The following is a 12,594-nucleotide window of genomic DNA, read 5'->3' as shown; positions in this document are numbered from 1 at the left end:
AAAAAAGCAAAGTGTGCCCTTTTAGATGTTAGCCCACTTAATCATGCGCTTTCACACCAACGCTCATGGATTATTCCCCTCTGAATAAATAATCAGCCGTTAAATGGGCATCGCTTTCTTGGCTCCTCTCGGAGGAGGGCATTTCTGACATTATTAGCATTACCCAGATTCGATAATTTTTTAATTTGATGTTGGGGTGAACAAGTTTTTTTTTAAAATAATCTGCACAATGTGAAATGCAACACTGTAACCACCTGCCTCGAGAATCCCGTTCGTCACAAGGTGGTTTCCCTTTTGACCAAAAGAAAGTAGGCTAGCGAGAGGAAGGGTCACACACACTCTCTCATCAGCTGCACTTTTCCCCCGCGTTTGTGATCTCAGCTCAATTAAAGGCAAAATCTTTGCAAATCTCTACCCCTCTTGACGCGTTAAATAGGGGCCCTAATTGGAATGTGATCAAAGGGTAGTAGTTGGAGGGGAAGGATTGAAAGGGCTCATGGACCTTGCAATCAAATTCTGTTTCTATCTGTTTTTCCCCATGGCGAATGGGGGGAGGGGGTATCCGGACTAACTCCTTTATAAAGGTTTTGTCCTCCTTTCTTTTCCCAACTTACCATGGACTCATGTATCGCTAGGGTTCACAGTTGGGATTTGGGGAGTCTGGGGAGAGAGAGAGAGAGAGAGAGAGAGAGAGAGAGAGAGATTGCGTGTGTACATGAACTTGTGAAGCTTGCTTAGCTCTTGGTCTGTGATCACCTGTGAGCCAGTGCGAAGGAGCTCGTTCTCTAGTGATTATTGTTGAGCTCCATGATCCATTGCCGTCACTCACAACCTTTATCATTGCCAAATTGTGTTATGGGCGTTTAATCATTTTTGTTTTGTGGGACATGATGTGGCGTTTGCACTGCAGAGCTTAATCAAGGCAAAACTTTGTTGGATTGTGTGCTTTCCGCCTCTTATCACCGACTGGTATTTATTGACTGCATTGGCTAATATCTGGATAATGCTAATTTGAGCACTGACAAAGTCCATCATCATCGGATGCACCATCAGCTGCTCTAATGGGGTTCTTATGGGAGTTGGGCAATTTAAGGGATTGAACCTTGTGGCATTTAAGCTAGACTGGGTGGGTGGTAGTGGTTCTTAGGCAAAATGCAGAAGGCTACCCTTTGTGCAGCTTCATTACTGCTGGCCTTTGTGGTTTTGCTGAGTGCGAGCGAAGGGGTGTTGGGCAGGGTGAAGCATTACAGGTGGCAAGTGGACTATAGGTTCTGGTCTCCAGACTGTGTAGAGAAGCTGATCATCAGTATTAATGGCCAGTACCCAGGCCCTACCATAAGAGCCAGCGAGGGTGACACCATTGTCGTGGAGCTTGAGAACCTCATGCCCACAGAAGCCGTCCTCATCCATTGGCACGGTATAAGGCAGGTGTGGCCCGAGGGTGTCTTCTTGCATTGTGTATCACATTTTCAATGTATGGTTGTACCTTAGTCTAAACGTATTAATTGAGGGCTTGGTTGATGGATCCTGTTGTTCTTGTGGTTGCAAACGCTCGTTTTACTAGGAGGTACTTGCCTTGCATTTCCGCCCATTTTCGAAGTAAAGTAAAGGTTTGACTGTAGATTTCAATATTCAGTCTCTTCAGTAGTGGGAGTTGTTGGCTTGGTGCTGCCTTTCATCGCAAGCATTGAATTGGATCAAAGGACATATTGATACTGAAATGGATTGTTAAGACAGTGAAATAGAAAAGCTGCAGCCATAGCTGGCATTGGCTAGACTAAGTTACTTTTTTTACCCTGTTTCCGTTGGTTTGTGTGTTTTGGAGTTGTGCAGAAGGGCACACCTTGGTACGATGGAGCTGGGGGTGTCTCTCAATGTGCAGTGAGCCCAGGAGAAACCTTTGTTTACAAATTTGTGGTGGACAAGGTAATGGACCTGTTATCAGGTTTCGTTTACTTTAGAAAGAGCTTCGCAAATGGGTCGATTTGTGCGAGGTTTTTACTTTAATTAAAATTTTGGGTTTATACGTAGTTTTCTCCGAAATCTCCTGGGAGTGATGAAGTCTGGTTCATTCAAATTTTGGTGTGTGCAGGCGGGAACTTATTTCTACCACGGACATCTGGGACTGCAACGCTCGGCAGGTTTCTATGGGTCGCTCATTGTGGATTTGCCCAAGGGGAAGAAGGAGCCATTTCATTACGATGGGGAGCTTAGTGTAATTTTGAATGATTGGTGGCACAGGAGTGCATACGAGCAAGCTCTTGGCCTCTTCTCCAACCCCTTCAGATGGGTTGGAGAACCCCAGGTGTGTGTGTACACGTGTGAGTGTGAGAGAGAGTAGTCGCCTGCAGTTTGCAAATCCGAAAATGAGTTTCCATTATAATGCTGGTGTACCCTTTTAAATAATAGAATAATAATAATCTATTTTTTGGTGCAATAACTATGGTGCAGTCCTTGCTGATGGATGGGCGTGGGCAGTACAATTGCTCGCTGGTGGAAGGGCGCGAGGTGGCCCAGGCAGCGGGTGACAGCCCCGCGTGCAACACCTCCAACGACCAGTGCGCCCCCTTCGTCCTGCGCGTGCAAGCGGGCAAGACCTACCGGCTCCGAATCGCCAGCGTGGCGTCCCTCTCGTCCCTCAACTTCCAAATCGAGGTAGTTATAATTATTAACAGCACGAAGATGCCCTGTGGCTCTTCTTTTTGTAAAGCATTTTAAAAAGCCTTTTCTGTAATCTTTTCTTTTTTTTTAAGACGCCGCTTTTCAAAAAAACTTTTTGTTGTAAAGTATTCTTCTCTTGTGAGGGTCTCATCACTCGTAACTTGACAATTTTCACCTACTAACGATATATGTACATTCTTGATTGTTTTCATCCAACAATTCATCTAGTCTTCTGCTAGTCTTTCAAAAAGGGAGGGTTTGTCAGCTTTTTAGGTCGTCTTCTATGTATGTGGTCATTCTTACTGACACAACTACTACCACTACTACACTCATGCGAGGATCTCATTCATAGATTGTAGTGAGAAACAGGGTTTGGAAAAAGACGGGTTCGCTTTAGCCTAGAACTTGTTCAACTTCTAGAAAATCCTTCTCAAATTCTTATGAGAAAGAAATAAAACCCTTTCAAATTTTACAAGTTTTAGTTATATTTTCTAAGTTCACATAGAAAATACCATCTCAAAAATAGCAATTTCCTTCTCATTCAGTGGTAAAAAGGATTTAGTTCCTTTTCCCTAAAATCGTTTTCCCAAACCCTGGTGAGAAAGGTTTTCCATGATTGCCCGAAGGATCACGACTTGGACAAGGGGCCGTGAGGTGGCCCTTCCAACCGTTCCATCTCATAGCACGGCTTCATCGGCCGTCGAGCACGTCATCGCGCGTTTTCCTTGTGGGGTCTCACCCTTCACATGCCTTCGTGCCCGGCTTGGCTCCACAGCCTAGACTTGGGCTCTCCATCTTGTGTGATGGTTCCATGTTCCGCCGGCCCGTTCGCGTCATGGCCCGTCAGCATGGCATGGCTCATCGGCTCACGGCTTTTACGTTTCCATTGATTCCTTTCAATTGGTCTCATTTTCGCATCGGTGATCTCTCCGGCAAGGTTGGGAGGGTAAGCCCCGGGGCTCTCGTCACATTTAACCCCCACCGCAACACGGGAGGCCTAACATGCCTACCCAGTGCATGAGTGATCTAAGTGTGCCTAGGTATGAGTCCGTGCTACACCACTCCCTTGCACCGCATCTCCATATAGATGCATAATATTCAGCGAGCTAGCATCCCCCAAATCTCCATGGGGTCTTGGATAGGAATCCCAACTGTCACATACACCCCTCTTTATGGAATTGACGCCCTCGTCAATTGCCTTCGAAACAAGGTTGAGTGTATTAACCATCAATTGATCCATGTGTCTACGTGTGGCTAAGGTAAATAAACTCAGGAGGTCTTAACCTTGCTTTATAGCCATGAGCAAAGTCAATGTCTAACCCGTTAGAAATGAAAAATGGTGCATATTTTTATCTTTTTGTCTTTTTTTCATCTAATATGGCCCGGACTTCAAGCCCCTGCTTGAGAGTCCCCCCTGAATCCCCCAAAATTTGTAGCCAACGACCTACCGTTATCCTTGCACCTCCGTGCCTGTTAACAGAGCGAACGCCTGTACACTGTCTTGTTTTCTGTCGATTGGGATTGCTTTGCCAGTCAAGGATTTGTATACCATAATGAGAGAAGAATATATTAAGTGTTTGAAGGCTGAGGGACTTATTAACAATGTGTTAGAGCCTTCTGCGTGGTCTCGCTAAAGCTCTTGTATGAGCTGAGTAAGAGTGATAACCTTAAGCAATGCAGCTTTGCTCGGAATGCATAAGCCTTCATGGAAGTCAAGATTTGTCTGTCGAATTGACGCCAACTTGGTTGCAACACCTTTTCTTCAAATCTGACTCCACATTCCTCTTTGTGGAGCTTTGTTGTGAGCCTTTGCCCCTTGTGCTCTTTGTGCAAAATCTTCATGGACAAGAGTTGCCTACCTCACTGACACCAGCTTGGTTTACCCCATCTTGTGCCAACTCTGACCCTGCACTTGGTTGCCTTGGACCTTCTTTGCCCTGAATCAACCTGCTTTGTACATAGGTGCATTGATCCTCTGTGACAAAAGTGCCTTTGGCCCCACCTGACTCCAAGTGAAACCATCGCGATTCTTTTGGCATTCGAACCTTTGCACCTCTTTGGCTTTGGTTCAACTTGACCGAGTGCTCTAGCTTGCCTTGACACCAAGCTATAAAAGATGTAAAGCTGTTTTTGGAAATATATATATATATATATATATATATTTATATTTATTGTTTCAAAAAAAATCCAAAATTACAAAACGTCCTTTGGTTTATCTAACAAACCTATGGGAGGCATTATGTTGTTATCGAGAAGGACGTATCCTAATATTCCATATCAATGCTAAATTTGTTGAGACTCACTAGGAGGAGTTAATCTCTTACCTAGGTCATTGTCATTACTAGTCTTCCAATCAATGAACTTGCACTAGTAAATAGTACTTGTTCCAAGATCAAGGCTAGTAAAATAGTACTTGTTCCAAGGTTAAGGCTTATTGATAGTACTTGTTCCAAGGTTAAAGCTAATAGTACTTGTTCTCTAATTTTGTAAAAAGGCTTTCTTGTTCCAAGGTTAAGGCTAATAGATACTTGGTGTTCTTTAATTTTGTAAAAAACGTCTTGATGCAAGGGTCACAGCATGAGAGTGGTGGAAGCAGATGGTTATTATGTGGAGGAGGTGGAGCTAGGGAACCTGAATGTGTACTCGGGAGAGACATACTCGGTGTTGGTGAAGGCGCGTGATGAGCCTCGGAGCGAGAAGAAGAGCTATTGGGCGGTCTCGCATGTGCGGGGTCGCCTGCCCAAGACACCCCCGGGCTTGGCCATCCTAGCCTACGTCCCGGATGCCAATGATCTTTCCTCCCCACCCCTCCCCGCCACCTCCCCACCCCTTCCTCCCGCACCTTGGAATGACACCGCCTTCGGCCTTGCCCAGAGCCGCCGCTTCGTCGCTCGTCAAGGTAAGCCGTCACCACCGACTCACTCTCATTTTTATAATCAAATTTTAAGGAGTTACTATATTTGTAAATCAAGTTTTCTATCTTTTTATCACTAAGATTATATTCAACTCATTTATTTCTTTGTTTTTGTTTTTGTTTTTGTTTTTTTTTGGGGGCATAGGTCAAGGTGTCCCTAGTCCTCCTCCCTCCAGTGACCACCAAGTTATCCTCCTAAATACTCAAAATCGCATAGATGGAGTCATCAAATGGGCCATTAACAATTACTCCTTGGTCTTTACGGCCACGCCCTTTTTACCTGCATTGAAGTACAGCCTTAAGCACTCTTTTGATACTACCCCCCCTCCCACCACTTACCCTTACCACTCCTACGACATTTTTGCCCCACCTCGAAACCCAAATGCTCAACTCGGCTCACGGGTCTATGAATTCCCCCTCAACAGCACCATAGACTTCGTTCTTCAAAACGCTAATACCCTCACCCCTAACAACAGTGAGGTCCACCCTTGGCACATCCATGGCCATGATTTTTGGGTTTTGGGGTATGGTCTGGGTGCTTTCGACCCAGCTCGAGACCCCCAAACCTTCAATTTGAAGAACCCCCCAGTCCGTAACACAGTACCCCTGCACCCTTACGGTTGGACAGCTGTTCGGTTTGTTGCTGACAATCCAGGTTTGTCACTAGTTCTCTCTCCAGCTTATCTCTATACTTAAAGCACCTGCATTCATTCTCAGGACTTACAGTATCATAATAAGTGGTTAAGGCCATTAATTCTATATAAAATGGAAGTTTGTCTCTCTGTGACGCAATTTGGTTTGTATACTAAAAGCTACCTGCATTCATTGCACAAGTATACTGCGAACACATGGCTGGTAAGTACTAGTAATTCTAAAGTTGTTGTTAATGTATGTGATCAACGCATAATCATTCATTCTAAAAGCTTTGGGTAGTTTGTGATGGTCCATGTAACGTGCACGCTTTCTATGTGATTGTATTATTCATTAAAAAGCCCAAACGACGCTAAAGGAAGAAATTTCTGGACTTGATGGCAGGTGTTTGGCCGTTCCATTGCCACTTGGAATCCCACTTCCACATGGGGATGGGCATTCTTTTCGCTCAAGGAATAGAGCATCTGGGAAGGCCGCCCAAATCAACACTAGGATGTGGCCTCACCAAGCGATGGTTACCCTAGCAAAGATTAATCGATATTCTTTGCATTTGTAATTCCGTCTCATGTGTTGAACTCGCGAGTTTCTCTTAAATATTATTTGTTTACAGGAATCAGAAGTGGACGTTGCACTAACCATCAGATTTTTGCATTATCTTACTGACCTGACAAAAAGTAATACCATTTTTGCGCATGAAAAGTGATTCTTGGATATGTCGCCACGGTAGGGAGTTTAGCTTACTTTTCATGTTGCTTTCCTTCACACACTTGAGTTAATGCTACATGCCAAAGAACTACTAGTTTCAACTTTAAAGTCCTATATATATATATATATATATATATCTTTTATCTTGTATTTTACTAAGCACAGTTTTCTTGGCACTGATCATCTCTCTCTAACATCTACTGTAATGGCACAATTTTTCCCTTGGCACTTATCACTCTCTCTAGCATCTATAAGGAGCAAATTGTACACAAGTGGGGTAGTGAGTGACGTAACAAGCGCGCAGGTGCAGAACTAGTATTTTCTATTCTCTTTCACGTATCACTCATTTTCTTGAATCTCCTCTAAAACAATCTCTTGGCTGCAGTCGGAGGCCGATGCAGAACTAGTATATATATATTTTGACTACTTGTTCTAATAATAAAGTAGAGGGTAGTGTACCAACATAAAGTATGGTTCGACCCAGGGAAAAAAAAAAAGAAGCAATTGTTCGAACGTAAGCTTACTAAAAATATATTGCGTTTTCGTTTCATCCATGATCATAAAAAGATATTGTTGCTTCAGTCCGCAAAGGCGTACTGGAAGTAACACATCTTCGAGTTGATTTTTTTTTTCTCGAGGAGAAAATTGACTTTCGTTTCTTATCATAAATAAGATTGTGAAAAAACTCAGCCTGAAGCTCACTAACACATGCAAGCAAGGTCATACACCGGTGTGAGGACCCGTCCATAGATATGGGCCTAGGTCAACTTATCATTTGTACTTGTGCTTTTCTTTGACTGTTAAAGACAACAAAAGTGTAACTTGTTTGCTTCACCTTCTTGTACCATCTCTTAGTTTTCGGTCCATATTTGACTAGTTTGACTTCCAACTTCAGCTTTGCAAGGCCCTAAAAACAAGAACACCACACAGTTAATCAAAATCGAGTATGACTGCATGTCACACCCAAAGGAAAGGGCTCATGTGATGGTTGACTATAGAGCTTGAATCATACGAACTAGCTCTACTCCATTCAACTTGTTAACCAAGCATATAGACCAACACATACATATACATTTATGCATCTACCCATTCACATCAATTCTCTATGGATCCATTTTTCAATCTTGGACCAGGCACCCCTAATGGTAGGGTAGTCCCAAAATGCATGCATCCCACCTTCCAATGTAGTCTTACATCCTCTGGTAAAATTCCTATGTACCAATATAGAACCCAATAGGCAAAGCTCACATGCACACTCTCTGTAACATGCAACGGAAGTATTCATAAATTAAGGATCCTGTCACACAAGTCTCACACCGCCTTCTGTATCCTGAATTTCGTGAGTTTAGCAATCCACTTTTATGACTTCAAACTTTAAGAGATTGAGAGAAAGATAGATAGAAATTGTACACCGTATGGGGTCCCGAATTACCCATTGAAGGCCCCCCTATCCCGTTACCGGAATAGTATTTGCTTTATTACTTTGAAGAGACTGACTTTGGACTGACGATAAGCCAAACGCAAGATCTCGGAGGACCAAGAGTCAAGCTGAACTGTACACGGTTGTAGAAGCACCAATGCTGACCAATCTCGAGCCTATGCACTCTGCTGCAAATCTGAGGCTGAGGTATGGGCTGATTGGGACTGTTTCTAGGCTGTGAATGAATGCTGAAATGAATATGAATGCTGAATTTTACCTTCACCAAAGTTCTATAGCAAAACGATGAAGACATGTATGTTGAAAACTGCTCCTATGCAGAAAATGCAAGGTAATCTGAAGGCTGAATGATGTATGCTGATGCGTTTAGGTTGATGAAGGCTAAATGCTCATGCGTGGATACTCCTAGATGCTGAAGGATGAAACGCTGAGGGCTGAGGTGATGATTGCTTCAATCTCTTATGCTCCTTGTGCTGAAGGCTCCAATCGTTGAAGGCTTGATTGTTGAATTATGATATGAATGATGGAATGATGCAAAGCATGCCTATTTATCTGCACAAGTGTTGGTCGATTGGCATTTAATGCTGGCCGACTGTAGCATAAAATGCTACACGACTTGTTCATGTCAAATTATGATTTTAAATGCTGTAAATTATGGAAAAAATGCTAGATAAAAGGTAATAAATCTTCTAAAAATACTAGATGTTATTTGAAGGCTTGTGCAAGGTCTATATGCAATGGATGAATGATATGCAATATGCAGAGTGCTTTCTAATGCAAAACCTAAGGTTTATACTGAATCTACATGCATGAATGAATCTCTTTAAGTGGGTTAAGGGACTTGATTGACTGATTGACTCGCTATGGCTAAGGAATGACCTATTTAGCTCGTGCCTGACTTATCCTAGACTGAGGATTACAATGGGATCCCAACGTATGACAATTATCATCCTAAAGGGTTCTAATATCGTACAATGTTGCAAACTGGTGATGATGATGAGCCATCTTGTCACCATGCACTACAGTGTAGAGTGCATGTAACATTCCCTCCTGCTTATCTTAGCGGCAGGTTCATGGCTTCCAAGTAGTCTACCAACAACTAGGGGTACTCTTGAAAGAACTCCATGTCTAGCCAAACGGCTTCATGGGTACCTCGATCTCGGAACTTCGTATAGAACTGACATATTTGTCGACCGGAACCATGCTCCTATAATGAAGAAGGATCTTCTTAGGCTCAATGACTTCTGCTTTGTCTACCATGTTTGGCTGCTGTTCATCTGAAACAATAAAACTTATGGTCCAACATATGGTTTTAGCCAAGAAATGCGAAAAACATCATGCATTGTCCAACTGTTAGGCAACTTCACATCACTTATCTTTTTAACTATTGGGAAAGGTTCAAAACTGTGGAAAGAAAGCTTGGCACAACGTTTGCCACTTGTTTCAATCTCTGTTTCATGATGTGTAGATAGACTCAATCCCTTTCCTTCTTGAAGTGGACATCTCGTCTAGACTTGTTTGCATGTCTACTATAAGCTTCCTATGCTTTGGTCAAGCGGTCCTTAACTAACTCAATGATTTCAAAAAATGCTTCCGTCGTTTTGTTAGCCTCAAGAGATGGAGAAACCAATCTCGTCAAAAGAGAAGAGAAATGGCGACCAAAGGCTGCTTCATACGAAGTTCGTCCGACACTGGATGAATGAGTATCGTTCAAGATGGCTGGGACCAATGGAAGATGATGTTCCCATTTGGAATACTGGTCATGACAATATGACTTGAGAACATCAAAAGTCAACTGGTTGTAGATTTCTGTCTGGCCATCTGTCTGTGTGGATGGAATGCACTAGACAACTGTAACTTGGTTCTAAAGTTTTCGAATAATGTGAGGTGAACTTGGAATCCCTATCTGATGTAATGGTGCTAGGCAAACCACAAATGGGATACCCATGTTTTGAGAAAAAGACGGGCTATGTCCTCAGCTGTGGCCGTTTGCTTGCATGGGATGAGCATGCAGAACTTACTAAAGCGATCCACAATGGTGAAACACTTAGTGTTACGGGATGTGATGGATGCTCGTAGAGGCCCTACAAAGTCCATAGAAATGTCGATGAAAGGTCCGTCGAGGATAGGCAAAGGTTAAAATAACCCAGCCTTCTTTGTATGTGGAACCTTAACTTTTTGACAAATCTTACAGGCTTGAACATGTGAATATACATCACACCTCATATCTGGCCAATAAAAGGACCATTCTAATTTCTCGAGATGAGTACTGTTGATACCTCTATGTCCTCCAACTAAGGAGTCATGGGCATCATGGAGAAGGGCTGCTCGCTTTTCCCGAATGAAACAGAGACGATTATTGAAGAACAACCAACCATTCTGCATTGAATAATGGCCAGGCTCAGAAGTGAGGGCCAAATTGTATTGAGTACCAAACTCAGGGGAGTCGACATATTGGTCTAATTCTTTCCCCGTGATTTTGAGAATGGTAGACTCCTGCACTGCCTGGATGCTGGCCTTTCGACTAAGAGCATCTGCAAAGTGGGTTATGCTTACCAAGGATGTACTCAATCATTCTTCCAAATTGTTGGAAGAGATGCTGTGGCAACTATGGTAGAAGGAGCTTTGGAGGCTTGCTCCGCTTGCCATTTGTGGCAATCCTTCTTACCATGCCCGATGGTATGACAAAAAAAACATCTATTTTCTGACTGGTATTTCCTTTGCTCCTCTGGAGGAAGATAACCTCCAGTGATGCCTGCTTTAGCCTTTCCCTCAGGGGTTTTCTTAGGCTTGGATTCCTTATCCTTCTTACCTCCTAAAGTAAAGCTATTACGGCCGTCCTTCTTAGCTTCTTTAGAAGATGCTCTAGCTGAGCAGCAGATTGCTGCTGCTGGGGTTTGTGTTATATGCACATTATGTGTGCATATACTAGGAGGCTAACCCAGATTAGGCTTGTGAGCATGTGAGCATGGGAGCATGGGAATAAGCTCTAGTGGAGCATGGGTTAGGACTAACCTTATGGGTTAAGGTTAGGGTCAGGCTTGTGAGCATGGGAACAAGCTCTAGTGGAGCATGGGTTAGGACTAACCTTACGGGTTAAGGTTAGGGTCAGGCATCCCAAGGGTCACACATGGGAGATGGAGAGTCAAGAAAACTGAAGCACTAGTGACCCGTTCTGTCCGAGTCCATAGAACTCATCTGCCTGGCTGGTCATATACTGAGGCGGGAGAAATCTAATGTTTAGGTCATGGACAAATGTATCCCAGCTAAAAGTTGTGACACCTGTGGTCTGGTCTATATGAAGACTAGACCAATGCTGCCCCACCAAGTGACTGCCTCACCCATAAGGTGGAGAGACACTACGTGGACTCTATCCTAAGGATTTATAATCCTAGCTAATGGAAAATGAGCAGTAAATCAATGAATGAACTGATTAACTGCTAAATGATCACACTTACCATCATACTTACTAAAATTTGGTTGAGTTTGAATGACGGTAGTCGATGTTCGCGGGCTGCTAGTTGGTGTTGGGGAAACTGAAGAGAGGTTCTGATATCTAAGATGTATGGCCTCCTTTTTCCTTTGGTGCTCGAGTAACATACGTTCTCGATCGAGCTCTCATTGGTGCTCCCAAGCAGCGAGTTTAGCTTGGTCTTATTCAATCCTACATTGGGCTTCCTCATAGTCCCGTCTATCTGCTTTTTCTTGTTGCTTTATTGCTTCAACTTCTGCTTTTTCTTCTCTCTGTCGAACCTCGTCTTCTCATCTTTGTTGTTCCATCTGAAAGAAGAGGGAGATGTAGTCGGGGGTTGCTAGAGGCAGAGGAGATCGTGCTGTTGTTGCCTCCAAGAGTTGGAGACGCTCCATGAGAAGCTGGTTCTGAGCTCTGAGTAGAGCTATGATGTCTACGGTAGTTGGTGGAAGAGCAAGGTCTCCTTCGGGGGAGACTTCTTCCGGCTGATGTGTACTCTTCTTTGTAGACATGAGGTTGAAGTCGGTGGTCGTGCCGGAACGCAATCTGACCATCCAAGGATGCCCTCACGCTAGGATGTGGTGTGTGTGGACAACAAGCTGAATCTGATACCAATGTAACATGCAACGAAAGTATTCATAATTAAGGATCCTATCACACAAGTCTCACACCGCCTTCTGTATCGTGAGTTTCGTGAGTTTAGCAATCCACTTTTATGACTTCAAACTTTAAGAGATTGAGAGAAAGAGAGAT

General features: G+C 43.5%; 1 protein-coding gene across 2 annotated transcripts; it reads left to right on the top strand.

Annotated features, from left to right (window-relative positions):
- Positions 1–426: 426 nt before the first annotated feature.
- LOC147628033 (L-ascorbate oxidase-like) lies at positions 427–6,839 on the top strand. Of its 2 annotated transcripts, none has more exons than XM_086815006.1 (7): positions 427–584; positions 1,834–1,926; positions 2,093–2,305; positions 2,452–2,655; positions 5,230–5,560; positions 5,721–6,230; positions 6,611–6,839. In XM_086815006.1, the coding sequence occupies exons 1-7, from the start codon at positions 546–548 to the stop codon at positions 6,748–6,750; spliced, it is 1,530 nt and encodes a 509-aa protein (XP_086671132.1). In that variant the 5' UTR covers positions 427–545; the 3' UTR covers positions 6,751–6,839. The 2 variants fall into 2 exon arrangements, with proteins under 2 accessions (XP_086671132.1, XP_086671131.1); XM_086815005.1 differs by having other exon boundaries at positions 459–1,428.
- The last annotated feature ends 5,755 nt before the right edge of the window (positions 6,840–12,594 follow it).

The sequence above is a fragment of the Cibotium barometz genome, chromosome 20 (genome assembly GCF_041138505.1).
Source record: "Cibotium barometz isolate CiBa-2024 chromosome 20, ASM4113850v1, whole genome shotgun sequence".
NCBI lineage: Eukaryota > Viridiplantae > Streptophyta > Polypodiopsida > Cyatheales > Cibotiaceae > Cibotium > Cibotium barometz.
This window is presented reverse-complemented; position numbering and strand designations above follow the sequence as displayed.

What these genes read in the sequence shown, in the direction of transcription:
- LOC147628033 (XM_086815005.1), top strand. Translation starts at nt 1,153, where the DNA reads ATGCAGAAGGCTACCCTTTGTGCAGCTTCATTACTGCTGGCCTTTGTG. An exon ending in ATTGGCACGGTATAAGGCAG is followed by an intron (nt 1,429 to 1,833) that starts GTGTGGCCCGAG and finishes GGAGTTGTGCAG; the next exon opens with AAGGGCACACCTTGGTACGA. An exon ending in GATGGGTTGGAGAACCCCAG is followed by an intron (nt 2,306 to 2,451) that starts GTGTGTGTGTAC and finishes ACTATGGTGCAG; the next exon opens with TCCTTGCTGATGGATGGGCG.